This window comes from Lonchura striata, chromosome 3 (genome assembly GCF_050655825.1).
Source record: "Lonchura striata isolate lonStrDom1 chromosome 3, ASM5065582v1, whole genome shotgun sequence".
In the NCBI taxonomy this organism is placed as follows: domain Eukaryota; kingdom Metazoa; phylum Chordata; class Aves; order Passeriformes; family Estrildidae; genus Lonchura; species Lonchura striata.
In genome coordinates this window covers 114,497,551-114,521,805 of record NC_140705.1, presented here as the reverse complement: position 1 = coordinate 114,521,805, position 24,255 = coordinate 114,497,551, and the positions used below count along the sequence as shown (strand labels likewise).

Sequence of the window (24,255 nt, the reverse complement as noted above, 5' to 3'; positions counted from 1 at the left end):
CAAAAATACCCTGTAAATACTTTGGATTTTTTAATGAAGAAAGTCTTTTGACAATGAAAGACTGGAAGTCAGTTCCATCAGCTGTTTCTGCACTGGCATGAATAAAACCCCACAGTGTGAGGTGCGGTATAAATACAGAAAATCAAAAAAAGGTATTTGTCCATGCTACAGAAATCACCCATCTGCAGCACACAGGGTCCCAGCTGCAGCTCAGTTTGCTGGGCACTGGTACCATGTGCTAAGGATGTTTCAGCTGTGCAGCTCCATCATCCCTTAAGTTGCAATGAGCACTGCATATGGCAAGGTTTCTGAAAGGATTTTGGTTCTGTTAATGAAACTGGATAGATGGTGGTGGCCTTTAGGTGCAATTGTCTTTCTCTAGACCCATCCTCTTAGCACCTCCTGAATGAAAGAGATGAGTTTGTTCATGAAATGGGCTGCAGTGTTTTAATGCTGAGAAAATTAATTGGCATGTAAGAATGAAGATAATCCCCACTAGCACACCTAATTAGAAGAGCAATCCTCATTTTCCTCATGCAGTCTCCTCTCAATTTAGAAGGAGCTCAGGCACAGAAATTTGCTTGTCATCCTTTGAAGTTCCAGCTTCTAGCATGAGCCAAATGTGTATTTTTTAAAGCATTTGTATTTGAGAGAATCCCACAGGATAAATACTGTTTATTCATAGAGCAATAGATTGTCACAACATTGTGAGGCGTGGATGTCACTGCGATCAGAGTACTGACACATCTGAGAAAGGAGGTTGGGGGGTGCCACTCACAGCTGATCAAATGAAATGTGCCTTTGCCTGCAGTAATCCTGATTTAGTGCAGTCACAGCTCTCTCCTGATCTGCAGAGAAACTCACCCCAGCTGATCCCTGGCTGTAAAAGTCCATGTGAAGTGACACTGCTTTAAAAACAGAGGCTGACTTAATTAACTGTGGGCAAGATGTTTGGATGCTCTGGTTTTCCAGTGCTGGCAGAAAAGTCTGTGGGATCCTGTTTTGGAATCCTACCCTGAAGACAGAGTTGGATATACTCCAGCCAGTTCTGTCCCTACTCCTGTCAGAGACCTCCTACAACATTTGCAGGTCTTGGCAACCTCGAACCTGATAAAATCTGAAAAAATCTGAAAAATCAAATCTGAAGGTGTGAAGGTGCTCCTATGCAGACCCTGATGTAACTGATGGCAAAACATGCTATTTATATGCCTGCAGAAGCAGAGAACACATAAAAAGCAAATGTTTCACTTAAAATTCTTTCTCATGAGCAACTGAAGAAGTTGAGGCCAGGCTGAATCCTCACACAGACAGGGGAGGACAAGGGGGGCCTTGGAGCCAGGGAAATTTGTCAGTCTTTTGTAACAGGTTCTTGACTTCCTAAAGCCAAGACTGGAGATCTCATCTCCAAAGATGAGATCTCCTGCCTGTGGAGATGGGGCTGCATAGGCAGCACAGAACAGCATGCAGGAGGGACACTGGGGGATGTTGCATGTGGCTTGTCTTCCATGGTGGCCAGGTGACTGACTTCTGTTACTTTGCAGAAATTGTAAACTGAATGCAAGCTGAGCAAGGTGTCCGGCTTTGCCTCCTGGTGTCCCCTCCAGGCTGTCTCCTGAAACAGGCTTCAAAAGGAGCTGGAATTCCTGCTTCCTGCTGGTGAGTTGGATTGGGGCACTGTGCTAGTGTCCTGTTTTCTGTCTTTAAAGGCTGTGTGCTTGTAGCAGCCTGCCATTGTTAATGGACAATAGAATGGCACACAGACTGATATCAGAGGGAGCTGCCAGCTGGGTGTATAGATCCATTGTCCTCCAGGAACACTGGCACTTAGAGGGCCATCTGCTTGGCTCTGGAGACAAAGAAAAAAGAAAACTATAAATACACTTATAATTGGAGATGGCCCTCCGAGGGTTAATGAAAACCAAAAGGAATTCTGCTTTTTGCTGGTCTCTGAAGGGAACCGGGTGGACCATTCAGACTTCCTCATTTTAACTTGTCATTCAAGCTTTGTATTCCACTAAGGATTAATTGGGACAGCAGGGGCTGTTAAAGGAAACGATGTAAAACTTGATCTCTGTACGCTTCCTCTGGCTCCCCAGAGCATCATCAGAGTAAATAGGAGGTTTGCCTGCGGAGATGGATGCTGAGAGCTGTGATTTCCCTGCTAGAACTCTTGGGGAATACTGCGTGCCATTGCCTCCCCGGGTGCCATAAGCACTGGGATTACATCCCAGTCGTTCTCGGGGTCTGGGTGTACTGGATGGGGGGAGGCTGTGAGAGGAGGGGAAGGGACCAAAACCTTGCAGGAAGAAAAGGCGGCTGCAGCACCTGAAGAGGCTCAGATCGGGAAAGGGTGTGGAGGCGCGGCGCTGATTTCTTGTGGAAGCTGTGTGAGAGGGATGGGTTACCGCACCTCCTCCCTTCGGCGGAGGCTCGGCATCCTCTGACGGGGGGAAGGACCTCAGGATGCTGCCGCGTCCTGTGAGCTGGAGAAAGAGGCAGGGAAGCCCCGCTTTGCCCCTTTTCTGAGGCACGGCGGGGCGGGGGATGCACAGGGGCGTTGGGAGCATGAGTCGGGGGGCGGGCAGGGCGGCTGCGGTAGGTGCCGAGGCGGGGAGAAGGAGCTCGGCTTGCCGGAGCAGTGAGAAAGTTGCCCCTCCGAAGGAGAGGGGAGGGGGCGGCACCGCCCCCGGGGGCTCGCGGTGACGCAGCTCCGGCGGCCCCCCGCCCGCTCCTCCGCCCCCGGTCCCCTTTTAAACCGCGCCGGAGCCGCCGAGCCCAGCCCAGCCGAGCCCAGCCCGGCCAGACCCAGCCCAGCCGAGCCCAGCCCAGCCGAGCCCAGCCCGGCCAGACCCAGCCCAGCCGAGCATGGGGCCGCGGGCGCTGCTCGCCCTCCTGGCGGCCGCCGCCCTGGCAGGTGAGCGGGGCGAGGGCACATCCCGCCGGGAAGGGCGGGGAGCGGGGCAGGGGTGCACGGGCTCGCTCCGGGAGGGGACGCTGGGTGCGGAGCCGAGCCCGGGCTCGGTGGGGATGGCGCTGGGCGAGAGCTCCGCGCTGCTCCGCCTTTATTTTTATCCCAGCGCAGCGTCCTCGCACAAAGACTTGGCGGTGCCGCTTCCTTACAGCGGTGCTGCTGGGGTTTTGCCAGCCGGCGCTGGATGCTGGGAGGTGATGGCAAAGTAGCGGCTCTGCGGGTTTAACCAACAGGGTTTTTTTATTTATTTTTGGCACGCGGCATTAAATACTAAAACCGCACGGTGAAATGAACCTTAAGCACAATAGAATGAGGTGGTGGCTTGGCTCTATACTGTTTTATGCATACTTACATCATTGGTTGAAAGAGTCGGTGTCATTCTGGGTTGAGTATTTTGGCTTTAGGTCTGTTAGAAGTCTCCACGCTTCTGGGACTTGTACAGAGACTGTGAGGAAGTTGACTGCCTTCAAGTGCCGTTATTGAAATCAAAGAGGGAGGGTGGGATTCGGAGGGGAAGAGACCCCAACACAGAGGAGCTCACCACACTTATACCATAGAGGCTATGGGGGTTTATTACCAAATATTTTTTCCTATTTATGCCATCAAGCAGATCAGGTATTCTTTACATCCTTCGTGGCTGTCGCACTTTCAAATGTGGAACTGGTTGAACATTAAATTCAAGAACTTTCTAGTACTCCTGCAAATCAATATGCCTGAATTTCAGTGATCCTGCCTAGGAAGACACTGTGACATTTTGATGAGGAATGACACTGCACTGAGTCATCTGTACTGATGAAACAAAGCCATGTGGGGATTTCATCAGGGACCCACCTGAAGATCTATTCTAATCTTGGAGATGCAAGCAAAATCCTTGTGAATTTGTCCTGCATTTATCATTTCTCATGATATTCATTACCACTCAGCACTTAGGCAGAATCAAATAATCTGATCGTAACTGCTTGGGCAGACTTGACTCAGGAGGGCTCACAGAGCCAGGGCTTGGCTTTGCTTAGTGGGGCTGTGGTTCGTTCCCTGCTGTGTGTTCAGGTGCAGGGTTTCCATGCCGGTGCTCTGGCTCTGCTCTGGATCCCGCCGTGCTCCGTCTGCTGTGTTCTGCAAGCCCTCGGGTGATGCCCTGCTGCCTGAGCCTGCTGTCCCTTCATGGTGATGGCCTCACCCCTCCTGGACAGGGGGGCAGCCGTGTTGGCCAGCACCTCCAGGTGGCAGGTGGCCGCAGGGGAGCTCTTGCCAGCTGGCGTGGGCTGGCACTGCCAACGCCCGGCTGAAGTGGGGCACCGCTGGCTCCCCACCGCCTTCCTGGCTCAGCCCTGGCAGGGCAGCTGCCTCAGGGTGAGATTTCAGGCTCTGGCATGGGCTGGAGGCTCATTCTGTTTCTCCAGACAGGTTAATAGGACATTTGTCCAATAGCATTTGGTTCTCCTGCTGTCGTTACGATGCTCTCTCTCTGTTCATGCTGGCTTTCAGTGTTAAACAAGCTCTTGGGAGCTTTTGAATGACAGCAAGGACAGTGGGTACAATCTGACTTTTTCTTTCTGTGCCACTGACAGCATTCACGGGGTGGCCTGAAGTAGGAAAAGATGCCTAGGAGTTTGCTCTGTGCTTTATCCCATCACCTGGGTATCACTCACAGGAGATGTGCTGTGGCTGCATCACTAGAAGGACAAAATCAGATGTTTGCCCTGGAGCCTGTCAGCTTTTCTCAGGGACTGGAGGAGCAGAGGAGCCTCCCCAAAAAGAGCCTGTGAAGGGGCTCTGCTTTCATTGAGCCTGGGAGCAGCTCCTGCTGTAAAGGCAGCATCCCCAACACCTGTGAGAGCCAGAGGATGTCTTTTTAAGAATAGCACCTCTGGTGGGAGGGGCTTTGTCCCCTGCCCTGTGTATGTGCTGCTGCTCCTCCTGCCCGCAGCAGCCTGGTAATGGTTTGCACACTGGCTTAGGAAAGGAGCCCGGAGCCACCTCAGTCAGCCAGAGATGGAGAGGGCTGGCTCCCAGCACCATCTCCCCTCACACACCACCTGGCACTCTGGGGGAATGCAGTGCTATTTTAGGGGAATCCCTTCTGTGCTCTCCTTGTGTGGGTTCCCTTCTGAAGGCACTCGTGTGCGCAGGGAAGGAAGGGATGGGGGCTGGAGAAGCAGCACACCCCTGCGTGTGTGTTCGGGGGAGAGCACAGAAATAGCAGGAGTTATTAGTGTGTGATGCTCAGCTATTCCACTCTGAGTCAGTGCTCCAGGGGATGTCTACTTCCTCTGCCAGCACAGAGAATAAAAAGGTTATGCTGCTTTAAATAGTGTAAGGCTACGTGCTCCTGTCTTCCTTGGGGCAGTGCTCATTCCCCTGATGCTGAGAGGTCAAACTGAGCTCTTTTATCTCCATGATGTGCTGTGTGTTCATCTATTTCAGGAGGTCTCTCACTGACCCAGCCAGAGGGGTCATGGTTGTATTTAGGACTCTCCTGACCCGTGCCAGGACTTCAGAGCTGCAGCCCAAGCTGTGTGTATGTGTGTGCTGTGATTCTGCACCGTGTGGGAACCTGCACAGCCAGGATTCAACAGGCCCTGCTTCCTCACACTGCTGTGGGGCTGCCAGAGGTGCTTAACCTCCCTCCTGGAAAGCTCCAGGTGGATGGCAATTGACACCGTTTATTAGTGACACAGCAGCCAAGCTCATGAACCAGCTGGAGGCATTGCAGCAGTGATGGCAAAGTCAGGCAGCACGGAGGGTTTCTTGGCAGGAGCTGCCCAGGTACAGCAGAACTGGTGTAAGGAGGTGTGAGTTTACCCCACACGTCCTCAGGGCAGAGAGAGAGGGATGGGTTGTACTGCTTCCTTCCAGAGTAGTTTTCCACTGAGATTTGAGGGGGTTTTGCTTATTTCTTGGAATGATAATGGACCACTCAGTGAATGGAAATTTTTCTGTCCCTTCTGGCTCTCTCCATCCTTGCAGGGGTCACCTCCAAGTGAGACAACGTTTCTCCAGCAGGATTGGGACATTAGCTGCTTTGAAGTCTTAAAGAATAGTCTGCTGTTGGCAGGGGGTGCACCTAGAGCTTCTTCAAGAAGCCAAAAGATCCTTGGGCTGCAAACAGGCCTTGCTTGTTGGGGTTGGTTTATTTTTTTTACCATCAAACAGGTACAATGACATAAGGACCTGGTTTGAAGTAAAGTTCCATTTTGGAATTTGAATGTGGCTTTCTTTGGTGTTGCATTTTTTGTGTGTGGGATTATTCTTGGTGTATATTATTTTGGTGCTACAAGTGTTACCATGGCTCTTCTCTCATGCTATGCCTCAATTTTACGTGGCTTTTCCATCCAAATAAGGAAAGATTTAATGCGGAATGTGCCTGGTTTAGTTGTCTGCCAATCCAAAACCCAAGCTGTCTCATCAGACCAATTTTGACTGAGGACTCCTGTCAGCGATGCTTGTGTTAATGAATCTCTAATAATTGGTTTTTCTTCCAGGTGCCAGCACAGTTCCAGTGGAAAAAGACCATACTGAAGAAATGGTGAGTAGCTGCTTGTCAATCCAACCTCAGAAAATATCAGTGATGTGTTCTCCATTTCTTTAAACTCTCAGGGCAATGCTTCATTTTTTTTCCCTAAGGGTAAATTTTTTAAAAGCTCATGGCTGGTGTGGAACTCGGAGTGCCTTTAGCTGCCAGGAGATGCCTGCCTGCACTTCAGTGTGTTTGGTGGAGATGGGAGCTGGCTCTTGTGGCAGCGTGGTCCTTGTGAAGCCCTGCACTGTACAGCTGCTTCAAAAGTGATCTGAAATATCCCACTGTACATGTTATTGTACTGACAGCTTTGGGGAAAGTGGAATACCTACAGTTACCAACCGTGTAACAGACTTTCTGATGTGGTCCTTCCTCTCCTGCTTTGGGAAGAGATCTTAGCCTCTGTGATTAAATAAATGCCATCAGCTGCTCCCAGACCTGACACCAGACCCCCTGCACTGGTTGTTGCTGTGATCATTTTGATCAGCAAACACCTGGTAATAACCAAAAATAGTTAAAAGACAAATGGCTCTATCAATGTTTCACTGTCTCCTCCCAGTCATCCCCACAGATCATCAGCCTGAGGCTCTTGTGCCCCAGCAAACAGGAGCACTTGTTCTCACCATCAACTTCAGCACCTGAAAACCATTTTACACAGAGGAGATACTTTGGCAGTGCTTAGAATTAGAGCACATTGTGTGACTTTCCTAAATGAATCAATTTTCTCTGCTTCCAGACAATCCAGTTGAGTGTTCACTGCTAAAAGCCAGGCAGGACTCAGAGCACACCCATGTGAAAAGCTGTGGAGTGTGTCCCTTACAGAGGACATGGAGGTGTTTGAGTGTATTGGCAGTCCAAACTGCCTTTGCAGCATCCCCATCTGGACAGGTCCTACAGGATAATCCTCATCCTTTGAATGTGTGTTGTGTCTGTTTGTTTTATAGGGTGTGTTACCACATGGTGTTTGACTCTCTTTTGTACTGAGAAGGGTATTTAATATTTAAAAAGGTACAAAAGAAGCCCCTTAGCTCTGCAAACAAAAGGGGAGATCAAAAGGCCTGTCTGTTCTGCTGGTACAGGAGTGAGGGGCAAGCCCAAATGCACAGGATTACTGAAAACTCATTAACAGTAGCCTGAACTCCAATCTCCAAGAGGCTTTTCTACCAGCTGGGTCAGAAGTCAAGTTTCCATTTTTGCCATGAGGGTTTTCTCTCCTGTTTGGTCTCTTCCAGGTAACCCGGTGCATTGTGGAGGTCCTGTCCAACGCTCTGTCTAAGCCAAACGCACCCCCCATCAATCCTGAATGCAAAGAAATCCTGAAGAGTGAGTACAGCCTTATCTGAACTTGGGGAAGGAATTTGGTGCCTGGTGTTGGAGCTGGTGAGCTGTTACTTCAGCCTGTGTGAAACTGGTGCCTCCAAATGTCAGTGCCAGAATTCTGGTTCCCTTCTGTTCAGTCTGTCTTGCTCAGGGAACAAACAGCCTGACCTAGGAATTGTCAGGGATTCCTGCTTGACACTTTTTGCTCCCTCCTTGAACCACCTGGAGACTCAGAGGACTTGACAAACTCTTCAGGTAGCCTGAGAAGATGAAATATAACTATTGCAAAGCATCAGATTTCTTGGATATTTTTTCCAGTAAATTTTTTTTAAAAAATTAAAATTCGTTTTAAAAAGTCCCCAGTGTTTTTGGGTAGCTTGGAATAGATGGTTGTCTTTTAATTGTGAATGAGCATCTGTGATGGGCCTGGTCTGACATTCTAAGAACTGAGCACAACTCCAGATCCCACGGATTTTTAATGGGAATGAGAGCTAGCTTGACTCAGTACTAAAAATGTGATCACGAGAAAAAAGCCAAAGAAGGAAATTTATTCTGGAAATTCCAGGAGAACTTGTAAAACTCCTAATTAAGTGGAGTTAATTACTTAGTTAATCCTTTTCCAGGCAAGCATACAAAATAGTGGTAAACTAATGATTTTGAAAGCAGATTTTTGAAATAAATTCTGTCCAAATTTCCTTGGTACTTTGGGAAGCCAGTGACCTCTTTGAAATAACATTTCAGTGGAGGGTTGGATTACTCCATGATGCTGCTTTTGTTATTGTAGGTGATAAAAATGACAGAGAGAGAAGTGAAAAGGAACAGCCTGAAATGAGGCATCCCAAGGACCCAGCAGAGACTGAAAAACATTCTGCTGGGAGTGTGGAGAAAGAACAGAGGCAGGCAGAAGAGGAATCTAAAAAGTACTTGGAAGGAGGTGATGAGGAGAAACTTGCTCGTGAGGAAGGTAAAAGTGAGGAGGAGGAGGAGGCTGGACACCACACACCTGCTCAGGATGAGACACTTCACACAGAAGAAAAAAAGCAGTACCAGGAAATCGGGAGAGAGGAAGAGAGAAATTACCACAGTGAAGAGGAAAGCAAAGAGGGCAGGTGTTGTGAGGATGTCGAGGCTGCTGTTCTCACCAAGAAGTCCCACTCTGAGGGCGTGAGCATGGATGAGTTCCGTGGTGGGAATGATCAGAGCCCCAGGGGCCACTGGCACCTGGAGGAGGGAATGAAGAGTCCTTCCAAGCAAATTCGGGAAAGTGAGGAGGGAGAGGAAGACAGGAGTAAGAAATACCACCATGAGCCTCAGGAACGTGGCTTCTCTCACCAGCAGGAGCGTGAAGAATCTGAGGAGAGTGAAGAAAGAGAGGAAAGAAGGGAACCCTTCAAGGCCAAAGGTTATGGTGGGAAGCACGGAGCGGGGGGCTCCTATGAAGAGAAGAGGGGCCATGGTGGTGAGAGGGGGGAGCCAGCAGGGGAGGCCAGTCTCTGGGAGCAGTGGAAGCACCATCAGAAGCATCAGGAGGGGTCTGAGGAGAAGGGGTCTGAGGAGCTGCAGGAGGAGAGGCCTGCAGAGCAGGGCAGTGAGGAGCACAGGGACAGCTGGCAGCAGAGCCAGGAGAGCAGGGAAGAGCAAAGCAAGAGGCACCACCAGAGCCAGGAGAGCAGTGAGGAGAGGAGGCAGCACGATGGATCCCAGCATTCTGAGGGGAGGCTGTACCCTGCTGATGAAAACCAGGAGCAGCTGGCCAGGTACCTCAGCGAGGAGAAGCAGCGCAGTGTGGCAGGGAGAGCCCGCCCACGGAGCAGGGAACACCAAAGGTCCCAGCAGGCTGGAGAGCACAGGGGGCAGGCCAGCAGGCACCACAGCACTGAGGACAGCCTGGAGGAGGAGCAGGAGCTGGTGGAAAAGAAGCATCGCAGCAGTGACCAGGTGGAAGATGAGGAGGAGGAAAGGTTTGCAGAGAGAGGTGAGTACAGAGGCCATCTCCCCGCAGAGAAAGAGAAGAGAACTGCAGCAGCCTACAGGCCTTTCTACCCGCTGCTGTGGTGGAAAAGCCAGCACTTGGACAAAAGGGACAGTGCAGGGGAGCAGCTCCCGGAGGGCAGGGAGGAAGGCAGGCCCGCCCTGAGTGAGAAGAGCCTTTTCCCTGAATACAATGACTACGAGTGGTGGTCAGAAAAGCAAATCCAGAGTGCTCTGAAGCACCGGCGCACCGACAAGAGGAATCCTGGCAAAACGAACAGGTACGATGTGGAAAGGCAGTACAAGAAGATGGATCAACTTGCACAGCTTCTCAACTACAGGAAGAAATCAGCTGAACTGCCAGGGCTGTACAGCTCTGGAGAAGAGCTGAAGAAACGTCACGTGGCTGGCAATGACAGAAGGAGCCTCAGCCGGAGGCCCCTGACGGATGAGGAGGTAAGTGCACAGCTTCTCTGAAAAGCTGGGGGAAACACTGCCAAATCCATTCCCAAGGCAGCTGGGAAACTGTGCATAGAAAAACACAAACAAGATTAAGTCATAGTTTGAGAGATCTTCAGTAATTTAAAAATCTGCTTTCTTTGAAGAGTGGAACTTTGAGTTTGCTGAACTACCCCAGGGCCCAATTTGTGGGATAAAGACACAGCTCCTGTCTGCTGCAAGGCAGAAAAGATTTTATTCCTCTTTGGGCCCTGCCTCTCCCTCGAGGCTCTACAGACTGACAGAACAAAGGAGTTTGCAGCAGGAGCAGAGAAAACGGACAAGCACCACTTGGGGCTGTGGGTTGTTTAAAATACCGAGCTGAAAAGTGAGATAGGTGTTTAGAAGGAAATCAGCTGCCCATGGATTTCTCAGCCAGAACTGCAGAGCAGAACCTGCATTGCACCTCCCATGTGTAGTTCACACATAGTGAATTTTTTTTTTTTTTTTTTTGGACTTCCTGTTCTGCTCCAGTATCAAACTGAGCCTACAGCCATCAGGCAGATCCTCCTGGTGGGTGTCACTGTGTGCGCAGTGCACAGAGCTGTGCTGGGAGCAGGGAGGCTGGACACTGATTCATAGAGGTGCCAGTTGCTGTTAACAAGTCATCAGGTAAAACCTGGCTGCAGAAAGCTGCTCTGTACCTGCGGAGCTGTGCCCTGGCTGCAGACAGCACCTGCAGCTGTGACATGGCAGGAGGCCACCTCATGGGGTAAGGGTGCTTGAAATCTGCAAGGATGAGGCTGGCATTGGGGCCAGCTCCCACAATTACAATGTTGATGCTTTCTCCCGCCTGTATTCAGTCCAAAGCAGGGAATCGCACCAGTCTCCCAAGTCTTTGCTGCACTGCTGTTCACACCTGCTCTGCCCAGGGACTGGGAAGTGGCAGGACAGATTCTGCCTTTAAAAAGGCCTTTCCTCTCCTTTCCCTGGAACAAAACATTTGCCAGCGTTAACTTTGATGTGTTTTCACAGGAAAAGCAGCTGGAAAACTTGGCCACCATGGATCTGGAGCTGCAGAACATAGCAGAGAAGATCAACAGCCTCAGGAGAGGCTGAAGCTGTCCTGTGTTCTGTGGTAAAGTCACTGCCACTGGATTGTTGTTTGCTCTAAGCCCAGGAAATTCTACTCACTGTCCACTCTCGTGTAGTGATTTACACAGCTGAAAGTGTCTTTAATTTGCTGTTATGCTCCTGAGACCTGAATGGCATGAATTTTAGTAACATAGCCTTTCATGTGGGCAGGTATTTTTAATATGCTTTTGGAGATAATTGTGTTAGTGTTCTTCAGGAATATATTTGTCTGAGTTTGCAATAATAAAAACCATTGATCTTGGACCAAACCTCCTCCTTGTTCATGTGGCTGATGGGGTGAACATCTTGTTTGCCAGTTTGCATGAGCATGAGAGGGAAGAAGGAATTTGAAATCTCAGTAGTGATTTATTTCTTGTTTCCTTCCTCATTTTCACTGCATTTTCCAAGGATTATGGCACATTTGCAAATTGGGATTCAGTGCTGAGACAGTGTCAGAGTCATTGCTGGTGAAATTGAGCCAGTTTGACCTTGATCCAAATTCACTCCTCATATGTTCCAACACTGTTTACTTCTCAAACTGATCTAATGCAAATATGTTTTTCCCATGTTATTGATTTTTATTGTCACAGTATCTAGGATAAGCAGCTGTCTAAAACGAAGAGATTGTGAAATCTACACCCTCTCATTTTATGGGCTGTTCACATAAGGTGGAGAAGAAGAGAGAAGAGAAACTTCCCAAAAAGTAGAAAAACAACAGTGGGAAGTTTACAAAAAGCAGAGGTAGATAAAACCTGAAGATGCAGAGTACCTGTTCTCCTAAGAGGAACCTTAAACTGCTTCTTTCCATGAAATACAAACCCTGTTCTCAGCTAAGGCTACCCTAAAAGACCATAACTCTTCTCAAAATACTGAGTTTTACAGCTTTATCAAGCCCAAAGCTCCAGGTTCTGTTCAGTCAGTCCAGACACTGATGAGGGAGTTCCAGAATGGAGGCCAAGCTCTCCTGGCCCTACTGGGGTGTTATGGGGTGCAGCCAACAGAGTATTGTCCTCCTCAAGCTTATGCTGGACCTTTTTATTTCCAAAAAGAGGGAAAAGTAAGATAAAAGATAAACCTCTTTAGGGAAAACACCCTGTAGTTTAATTGAAATGGCAAATGCAAAGTTGAAAAAAATTAATAAAAAAAGCCTGACATCTGAAAGATCTAACAGTAGAATAAATAAATATACATACAGCAGTTTTCAAAATAGTAACATCTTAAAAACATACAGCAACTCTCAGAAAATGTCTCAGAAAATGACAGACAATATTAATAGTGACATTGTTTAAATATTTTGTATTTAAATTTAAAAACATGCACTTTCTCCTCTGTATTTATTTTAGGAAAATGTGGAGTCATGCGGTAAGCATGGTGTCATCTCTAGTATTAGATTTCTCTTTTTATTGTTCTTCTGGGAAAAAAAATGTATGATTTTTGCTGTTCATTCTGCTTTCTTAAATCACTGAACAGAGCAGAGTTCTGTGTCCCAAGTGGGAGCAGATCAGTATGTGGAATCCTGAGGAGACTCCTCTGCTGCCTTTCTGGGAGAATGGGAAGCTAAGTTGGATGAGTTGATTCCAACTCAACCCTTTAAAAAACTACCTCATATTCAGATTTGTCAAGGAACAAACAGCCTGCACTGAGGCTTTGTCTGCCCTTGATTTCCTTTTTGAAGTTCCTGTGAGTTCAGAGGGATCACTGGTTTGCTCCCAAGGGTTTTCCTTGACGTTCAGCTGGTGTGAACTGCTGAGGAGGAGCAGGACAGCCCTCCCTCCCCTGCAGTTCTGCTGCTTTCTCTGACAGATGCACGACAGGCACAGCCCTGTGCTGCCAACAGCACAGAAAGGACTGGTTATTTCACTAAACTCCTGAGAGCTAAACCATGAGTCAGTGCCCAGATGTTAAAAGGGAAGGTCTTGAAGCTTGCATCTTTTAGATGATGGCTCCTCCATCTTGAGTGCTTCTGAGTTACTGGAATCACATTTGTCCTTCTCCAAGACAACAGTGATGCCAGACAGGAGGTACCCTCCACCTCCACTCATGGTCAGCTTGGGATGGCTGCGGTCTGGTAAAACCTTTAAACAAACAAACAACACCAAAACACACCCAAAACACGCCCCACAACCAGCACATGTAAAAATCCACTCCATGTGTACACATCATGCTGAGTCATTTCAGCTTACAGGATAGGATGTAAATTTTTTTCCCAGCCACAGCAACAAACAGCCATTTGGGAAGTGTATTTATCTTTAAAATAAATACACAGAGGAGAATCCAGTTGTAGAAATCCATAATAATACAAGCTGCTGCCTCACTGGCTACTTCCTCATGGGATTGCCAGCAGAAAAATTATATATAATAAATATCTATATTATAAATCCAAGGTTTGAGGCCCATGAAAGTGCTATGATGTGCCCAGAAGTGAGAGTGGTAGTCTGCAAGAAACCACAGCTGCTGCACAAAGCAGCCTGAAGGGATTCTGTGATTTCCAGTTCTGTCCCTGTCACCTTTCTGCAGCCACATCACACCTTTGTGTAAGGACTGTCCCTCCAGCTGTGCCCCTCCTTGCCCTGACTGTCACTGCAGCTGTCAGAGGTTTTACCTGTGTCCAGGACACTGCAGTGCTGCTCTCACTGCACCTAACACAGGACCCCTGCTCAGGCCCACCTTGTGTGGACATCAGGAATTACTAACCCTGTCACTCTCCTAGAAACATTTCAGCACATGTTTAATACGGTGCAAGAAAGTAAAGCCTTTGCATTGGAAATGGTGACAGTGAAGCACTAGAGCTGTTCAGAACACCCACTGCTCTAGGGTAGAGCAAATGCCTGAGCTCAGACATTGCTCCAGCCAGACCAACCTCCCCCGTTCTCAGGGAACGTTCTGCTCCTCAGCATTCCCGTGGTTTGCCATCCTTACCTGGTAGTTCCGCAGCCAGGTTTCGGACAGTTTCAGGTTGATGACTCCACCTCTTTCTCTCAGCTTGGTGTAACATTCTAACAACGGCTTAGGAAAACCAAAGGGGAGGTTACACAGCAGAATGGCACCACGCTGGAACTGTAACAGCTGAAGTAACAGCTGAAATAACATCCCCATTTACCTCTTTATATTGGCAGTAGACAACAAAAGGCCTCGAAGGAGCAACAAATTCCAGTAAAGAAAGTAACAAGGGTGTGGGATGAAACTTGCTGGCTACAATTAAGCTGAAGAAAAGTTTCATGCACATTAGTTTTCTGCTTCTGAAACCTGCTCACCTAGTGGCATTTCCTCCTACTTAGCACAGCAATCAATTACAGCTCAGAAGTGTCTCATCAGCACGTTTTCATTGCTCTGACAACTCCCCAGATGTAACAACAAGTCATTACTTCCTGCTGGTGTAATTAAGAGGCTGAAGCATTGCTCCCCAAAGTGCAGAATATTAAATGCATTGCAGGAACACTCACTTCAGCTGTGTCAGGCTCCACAATAATTCTTACAATCGAAGAAATTTCATTTTGCTTGCTCTGCCCCAAGACCATTTTCCAAATACAATTTAAGTTTTGTGACGGCCAAATGTTGCTTAGAATGTAAGCTTAGTCATGACTCTTTAGACTGAGTAGTCTTCATTTAATAGTTTTATATAAAAAGAATATTTAAAGAGAGAACAAATCCTTAAAAGGCATGACTAAAAACCTTTTAAAAAGAAACAATGTCCTTGATATCCTAAAGGCTTCATATTCTATTCCCCATCCTCATTTTAACATCACACAATAACTTGGATCTACAGATGGTTGAGATTCTCTACCACTATCTCCAGTTTTAATCCATAAAAGTCACTGCTGAACTACACTGCAAGAAATGTTTGATAATTAGTTAATTAGCTATTAAGTTGTGCTTGTGCAGAAAGAAGGGGCTAATTAAACTCTTTCACAGTGTACAGACACTACTGAGATGCCCCATCAATTAACATTTGTTCTCCAGAGGAATGTGCAGCACTGGAGCAGAGTTAAACTTGCCTGGCAAAAGAGCAGGCAAGTTTAAAAGCTGATGTTCAATTTTTTATAAATTGAAAAGATGAGGTGAGAATTCTTTTTCAATTGTTCCCACTTTGGTTGTTTGCAGACCATTTAGGGTGTCTAATGCAAACCTCAAAGGAACTGTGCTCCATCATGAACCAAGCAGGCCATGAAGGAAGCACTCATCCTGTGCCTTGGAATGCTGCACGGGCACTGCCAGGGGCTCTGCCAGACTCCAGGAAGGGAAGTGAGGGCTGAGAGACTGGGCAAAATCAACTGCTGCTTTTTCAGGTGGCAGCACAGATTGCTGCCAGCAGGGAGCCTGGCCAGGCACAAAATGGATGCAGTGGGTGAGGGGGGAACAGGAAGGGGCAGAGGGAGGGAGATGGTCTAATTCCAAACATTTGGCAGGTCTGTGAACAAATTTCTGCTTCCACAGTGTCAGGAAAATGGAACAGTCCATCTCTAAAGTCTTCTTGAAAGGAGTACCAAATACCCAATGAACATCTTCCTTTTCCCCCTCAGTGGCCTGACATCAGACCTCAACTCTCATCAGAGGAACTGAACCAACAGATCCAGGACAAACAATGTTCTACCACACAACAGCACAGGTGGAAATTTAGCTGGAATGGTATCTTCTACATTCAGTAATAAATACTGTTAAATTCAGATACCTGAAGTTGGTGCCCACCTTCACCTCATGAACAGCTTTTCTTTACTCTGCCACTACGTCCCATCTTTCTCTCTGGGGTGTTGCATGGGAGCACTAAATTGGGAATGGGAGCACCATTCCCAAACTATGACAGCTCTAAGCAGACTCACCCATCAGCATTCTTCTCTCTCAGCAAAGCAGCAGCTTCTTTCAGCTTTTTCCTTCTCTCCCACTGTTTTATTTGCTTTTCCCGAACCTTTGAACAACAAAACAAACAGTTGGCACTTTAACTGGTAATTATTTATCAAATCATTATTGCCTGGATTGCATTTTCAGTTTTTGAATCCTAATGCAAGACAAAAGACAACTTCCAGAGTTCCACTTAAACACCTGACTGAGCTGCATTTCAGCAGGGCTGATTCAGACAGCAGAATTTTATGTCCATAGACATTGTGAAACCTAAACAGCCACAATAAATATTCTTACATTTTCTTTATTTTCTTTTTCTTTGTTCTCTTTAAACTCTCCATCTTCAGCATTAATGTCCATCGTGTCTTGCTCTTCTGTGGGATTGATCTCCATAGGTGCTTCAGGAGCAGGTTCCTCCTCTGTTTCCTGCAGGGAAGTCTGTTTCTCCTCACTCAGTCCATTGCTCTCCTCTTCCACCAGTGCATTCTCCTCAGGGTCTGCAGGCAGAGTCTCTGTACTGAACGTCCCAGACAGGAGACTCTGCACTTTGCTGAGAGGAAATTCATGAAGATTATCAAAAAAAGGCTTGGGAAATCCAAAACAACTGGTGGCAGCTCTCACAGGTCCCCCTCCTGGGTACATCTGAATGATGGATCCATAGCCTGTAGGAGGGAGGAATCAAAACACATTGGAAAGCCAGAATGCTTAAAAATTTAAAATTCTTTCTAAAATGCTTAAATGAAGGTTCCATTTAAGAAAAAGGAAGCAAATTGCCTGCTCTTAATCAAGCCATCAAATTTAACAAGCTCTGGAAGTATGCCTCAACGTAGAAAACCTTTAATGAAAGGACAACAGTAATTGAAACATAAAAGGACAAGGTAACTCATAGAATATTTGTGTATTAAACATGTATTTAGGATTAGATTAGAAGCTAATATTAGCTTCTTTCTTCTAATATATGAGCTGTTAGCTCATATAAGCAGTGACAGATTGCTAGAAAAAGCTAATTTAATCAATAATTAAAAGGCAAAATTGTACAGTTTCCGGTACTTATTTATAGAGTTGCTTGGATAAAACCCAAAAGTTAATTTAAAGAGCTTTATCAGGCAAAGAATTTCTTCAATATCCAGGCCCTAAAGGAGGTGCTTTGAGATGTTAAAATAACTTCTCAATAGTTAACTGAAGTTGTATCTCATTTACTTCGAGAAGCAGCCCCATGGCCAAAAACCAGTGTGTAGTGGCCCTGCCTGTGTGCTTCCCAGACACCAGACAGCACATCTGTGTGCACATCACATCACCTCCTGCCTTTCCAGGCTTCTGGAATGTAACTGTCACCTCCACCCGGTGTCTTGAGTGATGAAACTGGAACTGAGTTTGACAGACAATCAGGAGTCAAACTCCTAGAATATGCTGAAGGAAATGTCACATACTTTCACAACACACACTAAATGTGGTGCAGTGAACAAGAGGAACTGCAACATTTCCAGTGCTGCCACAATTCCAGAGGCACCATTCCTGTTTTCTGCCACTCACTCTCCTGGACTTCCAGGTGTCTGGGAAGAATTTCCATAAAAGCTCCTTACAGCTTTTTCTGAATTCAATGTCATAATGCTGAGAGGAACTAAAACAGATCTACATACAGGGCTATAAATTTAATACAAATTAATTCTATAAATTATATAAAATCTAATTCTTAATTTTTCACTTTTTTTTTTAAGTACTTAAAAATAAATCCAACTGAGCAAAAACTTTCTTCAGTGGAAAAACAAGCTTTTCCTTGAATTCTGGTGGTGGTAAGACCAGATTTCAAAAGCTGAGGAAGCACTTTGGAGTGCTGCTTTCAGCAGTGTCCCACAGGTGTGCATTCCCACCCCCCTGGTGTAGCTCACCCCCCATTCTCTCCATCACAGCCCCCAGCACCAGGCCTGCACACGTTTCCATGACAATCATCTTGTTGCCAGCGTGGATGTTTCCCAAAGTCAGCATCTGAGCCAGGGTGTCATATCTCAGGTGGCTGGAAGACAAGAGGCACTTAAACAGCAGTTTGCTTAAAGGTACTGCCTACTAGCCCAGGAGCCTGCCAAAAAAAGTTGGTTTACAGGTAGATTTTAAAAAAGCATCAGTGACCTTCAGAGTCACCACACAGAAACTTGTAATTACACAGCTGACAAAGAAGTAGAACTGGAGCCAAGAAGCAATCAGCCAGGAAAAGCAAAAGCAGGATATGCAGTAGGGTGCACATAGCAAAGTGGACACCTTGGGCTGTGCCAGTCAGAGAAAGTATTTTCTCAACCTTTTGTTTTTTCTCTGGCATGTCAGCTTTGTAAAGAGCAAGTGGTATGGATTAATTTCCTGATCCAGTCATGAATCTCTTGTGGTTTTCACCTGTTTTGCAGGAGCCAGCACCACCTGTAACCCAGGACCAAAACCCAGCACATGCACTGAAGAGACTCAGTGAAAGCTACAGAAATTACAACTCATCTTCAATAGTAAAAAACAGCCAAGTGCAGAGATGTTGGAAGGAGAAAGAAAGAGGTTTGAGAAGCTTTAAATAACATGTATTTGAAGATTTTAAATCCCAGCATCTTAGATGTACTATTCCTTCATTTAAAAATGTATCAGTCCACCATTAATGTATCTCTTGGGTGAGGTGAGTGAAAATCAAACCAGGCCAGATCCCTGCAGTCATGGCCCCATCTGCCTCCAGCCCCAGTGTTACCCACTGGTTTTTAAAACCTGGAGACTTCTGATTGAGGATTTTGAATCCCTGGCAGGTTAAAGACAACAGTTCTTGCCTGTGGCAAGTGGCTGGTTATCGTGTCAGTGAGCCAGAACACAGAGGTGTTTGGCCACCAGCCAAAGCAGGGAAGAGGTACCTTTGGAAATCAAAGAACTTCTGTCTGTGTGGGCAGTTAGCAAGGTGGTGTTGACAGGGAAATGGCGAATTCTGGAGCTGCACGCAAAAGAGTTCTCGTGTGCTGCCATATTAATTCATTTTCAGCATCACATTATCTTTCATACATCACAATCTTCACGTTCAAGGGCAAGAGAAAAAAGTGAGCATTGCACATTGGTATAGTGCAGGTATTTAAAAAGTATTACAGTATCTTTCTGTTTTCATTTGAAAAAAGAAACAAAATGAAAACATACTTAATTTTTCCAGGTTCCCTTGCATAATACATGGTTGAAAGGATGCGAGTGGATGGTTTCACAATTGTAATAACTGCTTCATATCTGTAAAAAAACATAGTAATGGACTTATTTTAATCTCAACTATTTAGGGATTTACCAAGTATTTTTCATATTTTAAAGTTCACTTACTTTTTTTTCTTCTTCTTTATGTATTTATCTTGAGCAAATTCTGTTTTGTCTCTGAATGTTGTACTGTTCTCTATTAACTGTTGAACTATTTCCTTGGAAGAGACAATTCATTTTTGTTACAGCTAGCATTTATTTCTCATTCATTTCATAGACAGTACTCTTTTAAACAAGCACTGGAAATATTTTCTTCCAGCAGAGGCATGTATACCATGAACTTCTCCAGACACTAATGGCAAAGTCAATCTCTGTTAACCAACAGGACCAGTGAGGCATTACACTGACTACATGTAGGAATTTAATCACATCATTTTGCATAAAAATCAGAGAAATAAAAATGCTTATTGCAGAATAGTCATTAATATTTCCTTTAATCCAACTCCCTTGTTGGGTCTCTCTGATTCCAGCATCTCTGAGGGTACCTTTTTCCCCTGTTCCATGTAGTTCCTCCCCTCTGCTCTGGTTAATCACCAGACATCTCCCTCACTCCAATAATTTTTTCAGTCTCACAAATTTTGGCATACTACTGTACCAACTCCTTGCACAAGGTCCAACTCCTTAGCATTTACTGCTTCCTGCAATACTCCTCCTGATTTTTTTCCTTCTCTAGCTCCCAGGTCTCTCCAGAGTTCCAGTTTTGGTTTCCTGGTCTCCCTGTTCTAGTCTCCACCCTTTGCCAGCCCAGCTCTCTTTCATGCTTTCAGATTCCAGCAGGAGGGATCACTTGGACCTCCAGCAGAACCAAACTGATCCAACAGGACTCTCCCTGCTCGGGGTTTGTCTCCGTGCCAGCAACACAAGAACAAAAATGCTGCTGCTTTGGCTTCTGTGATTCAGGTAGTTTAACTGCTAAAATTATGGGTTCTATTAAACATGGAGGGGACAAATGAAAAAAAAGAGTACTTTCAATTTGGACACCGCAAATCCCCTTGTGCTTTAAAAACGTGCTCAGATAAGAGATTGGTGCAAGTATTCCTCAGTTCCTATTGTGCATTTCAGGCCATTATTCCTTCAATCACTTAACATATGTTATTAATCATTAGAAACAGAATCTCTTTCTTTTTTGCTTTATTCTAGGAAAAAAAATAAATCTAGTGCCTGGGTTGTTTATGTTGTTTTGTAGGGGTATTTTTTATATCCCAGTAAAATTTACAGTGAGGAAACAGGGAAGTGTCCTGCATCACCAAGAAACACCATTCACAAACAGGAATTCAGATTTTAACAGACATTTAGAGAGGAGTAATACCTATTGCTGCTAACGTAGCTTAAAATGAATATTCAGTTACAGTCCAGAAAGCAAAGTTAATAAAAGCACAGGAGATGCATGGCACAGGCTTGCTGAGGACACACAGGAAAGTCAGAGGGATCTTCTGCCACGGATATGAAAACAAAAGCCATCCAAGCTGTCAGCCTAATTAGCACATTCTTCTCCAAGAGATCACACAACCAGCAGCACAACCATGGAAACAGAAGGACCATTCCTAACCCCTTAGACCCAGCAGGCAAAAGCAAAAAACTGCTCCAAAGAGCAAGATGCAAACAGGAGATGGACTTGAGGTAAGCATGAACAATTTCCTGGGTTTATTAGAAAGGGTAAGCCACGGACCAGAGAGGATTGTGCCTGACAGCATCTGCAGAGCAGAACTGGCTGCAATGCTTTAGTAACAATTTAAGGCAGTTTAAAGATCCCGTACTTTATGAAAAGTGCAGGCTTAAATGCCAACTCCTTTTCTAACAGAACAGAACTGATCTCTTGGGAATACTCTCAGTTTTCCAGGTACAGGTAAAGCACCTGCATCGACCCTATCTGGCAGGCACTGCCTACAGGTACAGTGGTGGTACATTTGTTACACAGGGATATTTGACAAAACTTCATTGCTTGGCCATAACCTTTTCCTACACCCTTGACAGTCTAATTATTGCACAATTTTAATATCTCTGTAATACAAAAATAACATTTGGACCCTTATACATAAGCAAAACTAAATAGTAATTATGTGAGCTGTACTTTTTTATCTGTTATGACTTCTGATGCCACAAAAATTTATTCTTTACTCTCCTCTGACAACCTTATATAAAGTTTTCTCTGAAAACAGCTTTAGCATTTTTGGAAAACCAACAAAAAAAAAAAAAAAGACTTGCCCAGATGAACAAAGAAAAAGCACTGAAATCTATGCACAGATAAAAAGAATAACCTTTTTCAGAAACTAAAATATAACCATCAAGGTAGCACAGAAATGACACCAAAACCTTATTTTTACCTGTCCTTTAATACCCTTGTCCTTCAAAGCCTTTATGTCATCATGAGTCAGTTTTTGAGACTTCCCATCGTCAACTATGTTACGATTATCTGTCCCTGCTTCCTTTGTTTCTAAAGGAAAAGGATACAGATTTGTAAAATCTAGCTCCAAATCAGTGGGAGAAACACATGATTTTAGTGTCACAGAAAGCAGATTTCTCGTGGTTAAACACACATTTTTCATGGCCTTGCAAAGTACAGCCTGAGCAAGGAAATGTCACACGTGAGGTAAAACTTAATGTGAATAAAATCACCCCGCCTAAGGTTCAAATTGTTCTCCCACATTAAAAAGATTATTTGTTACAGGACTAGTGAAACCACTGACCAAGACAAAACCATGCACTTCTATGACAGAAAGAATGTAAGCAGCATGTAGTTAACAACTGATTAATAGAAAGCTTTCCCAATTTCTTTGGTATGATCAAAGAAACAAATTATTTTGAAACAGCTTTTCCAACTGTCAATCTCTGGGATACCTGTGGTAGTCTCCTCCACCTCTTGCTTTGGCTGGAGGTTTCCACCACTGGTCACTTCAAATGTGGTTCCATAAATATGTCCGATGGCGTTATCCAGGTAGAACCACTGCTTCTCAAAAATTATTTTTCTGAAATAGAAAAGTGAGCAATACTTATGGCATTATCTTTGTTGCATCTGAAACCCACTATATCTGAGCCTAAGCTATAGCTTTATATATGACATTTCTATCTATATCCCCGAAGAAAAGCAGGACAAGCACAAAGAGTGAAATTAACCACAAAACCCACATTAAACTGAAACTAGTTAGGAAAATAACAAAGAACTTAAATACACCACACAGGAAGAACGTTTTTTTCAGTTCAAAAGAATTTTCAAATGACAGATAAAATAAAGCTATGGTACTTGACAACATAATTTTTTAGAAAGTCAGAAATATATTAAATCCAAGCTGGGGCATGAGAGTAGTAGCAAAAAGATGAGCATGGTCCTGTGTTTTGCAAAGCTCCTCAGAAATAAGAATTGGCAAAAGACTATGAAGAAAACAGACAGGAATCCTGGAAATATTTCACTTAAAAATTTTAAATTTACCATCCCTTTCATTTTGATTGCACCAAGGCAGGTGTGCATTTTATCTTCCTTCACAAAAAACAGGATCCACAAAGCCTTTAACTTTCAGGCTAACCAACAAAGGCTGCCTCGCTATCCCTGGAAATACCAATCTTGGCAAATGAAACACATATCGGGATCTGTGCCACACTCACATTCAAATCAAAACTTGCCAACATGAGCCCTAATTATGCAAATTATACTCAGCACTATTCTGAACGCCACCATTTTCAAACCAGCCCCGCTCAAGCACAGTACCTTTAAACCTCCATCCTACTGAATCACACACCTGGCTGCACTGCCCAACACTGGCTGCCACACGCTGCTCTACAGAATCGTCTCCTGGAGCCGGGCTGTGCCCAGCGGTTTCGGCATTCCCGGTGCTACAGACAAACCATCACATAAAACACCTGCCGGGCTGCAGGGAGAAAGAAATGGGAGCCCTTTCCTGGCAGCCCCTCAAAGTGACAGCTAGGCAGAGCGCAGCGCCAGCATCCTCCTGCCCACCTGCGCAATTCACAGTCCTGATTAGCAAACTGCGGGCACACCGAGCATGCCCAGGGCAATTAACAATCCCGATTAGCGCTTCACACAAACTGCGGGCACACCGAGCATGCCCAGGGCAATTAACAATCCCGATTAGCGCTTCACACAAACTGCGGGCACACCGAGCATGCCCAGGGCAATTAACAATCCCGATTAGCGCTTCACACAAACTGCGGGCACACCGAGCATGCCCAGGGCAATTAACAATCCCGATTAGCGCTTCACACAAACTGCGGGCACACCGAGCATGCCCAGGGCAATTAACAATCCCGATTAGCGCTTCACACAAACTGCGGGCACACCGAGCATGCCCAGGGCAATTAACAATCCCGATTAGCGCTTCACATAAAGCGCGGCCACGCCGCCAGGCTCCTCCGCAGCGGCACGGGTCTGACACCGGCGCCGCCAAACCCTCCCCAATCTCTCCCGAAGTCTGACCAGCAGCGCGCCCAGGACATCTTCCGAGCTAAAGGGTTTTTTTTTGCCACAGGGACAGAGGCAGCATTAACATCTTTCCCGCCGCCTGTCACGGCAGCCTCGCGGGGCCGCTATTCCCGCCTGGAGCGGCGGCGCCGGGACCCATTGCCTCCGGCGGGGCCCGCCGCAGCCGCACCGAGGGCGGCGGGGGCGGAAGGCGCAGACCCGGCCGAGGCGCCGAGCGGCAGCGGGAGCCTCACCTGCGGCGCAGCACGGACACGGCCTTGAACACCTCGTCCCGCTTCAGCACGGCGCAGTCGCCCTCACGGATGCGCGCGCCCGCGCCGCCCTCCATGGCCGCCGCTCGCGCCGCGCCCCGCGCACGCGCCGGGGCCGCGCGGGCGG

The 24,255-nt window shown here is 46.2% G+C and overlaps 2 protein-coding genes across 3 annotated transcripts; one reads left to right on the top strand and one right to left on the bottom strand.

Annotated features, from left to right (window-relative positions):
• Window positions 1–1,554: 1,554 nt before the first annotated feature.
• Window positions 1,555–11,620, top strand: CHGB (chromogranin B). Of its 2 annotated transcripts, none has more exons than XM_085577259.1 (5): window positions 1,555–1,656; window positions 6,454–6,497; window positions 7,721–7,811; window positions 8,593–10,235; window positions 11,253–11,620. In XM_085577259.1, the coding sequence occupies exons 2-5, from the start codon at window positions 6,495–6,497 to the stop codon at window positions 11,334–11,336; spliced, it is 1,821 nt and encodes a 606-aa protein (XP_085433385.1). In that variant the 5' UTR covers window positions 1,555–1,656; window positions 6,454–6,494; the 3' UTR covers window positions 11,337–11,620. The 2 variants fall into 2 exon arrangements, with proteins under 2 accessions (XP_085433385.1, XP_021394300.3); XM_021538625.4 differs by lacking the exon at window positions 1,555–1,656 and adding an exon at window positions 2,778–2,914.
• A 286-nt stretch (window positions 11,621–11,906) lies between these two features.
• TRMT6 (tRNA methyltransferase 6 non-catalytic subunit) lies at window positions 11,907–24,236 on the bottom strand. Its single transcript, XM_021538626.4, has 11 exons — window positions 24,111–24,236; window positions 22,281–22,408; window positions 21,767–21,876; window positions 19,509–19,600; window positions 19,338–19,421; window positions 18,077–18,201; window positions 16,485–16,849; window positions 16,169–16,254; window positions 14,452–14,554; window positions 14,271–14,357; window positions 11,907–13,426 (listed from the first exon to the last, which is right to left on the bottom strand). Exons 1-11 carry the CDS (start codon window positions 24,203–24,205, stop codon window positions 13,253–13,255), a joined length of 1,449 nt encoding a protein of 482 aa, XP_021394301.3. The 5' UTR covers window positions 24,206–24,236; the 3' UTR covers window positions 11,907–13,252.
• Window positions 24,237–24,255: the final 19 nt, after the last annotated feature.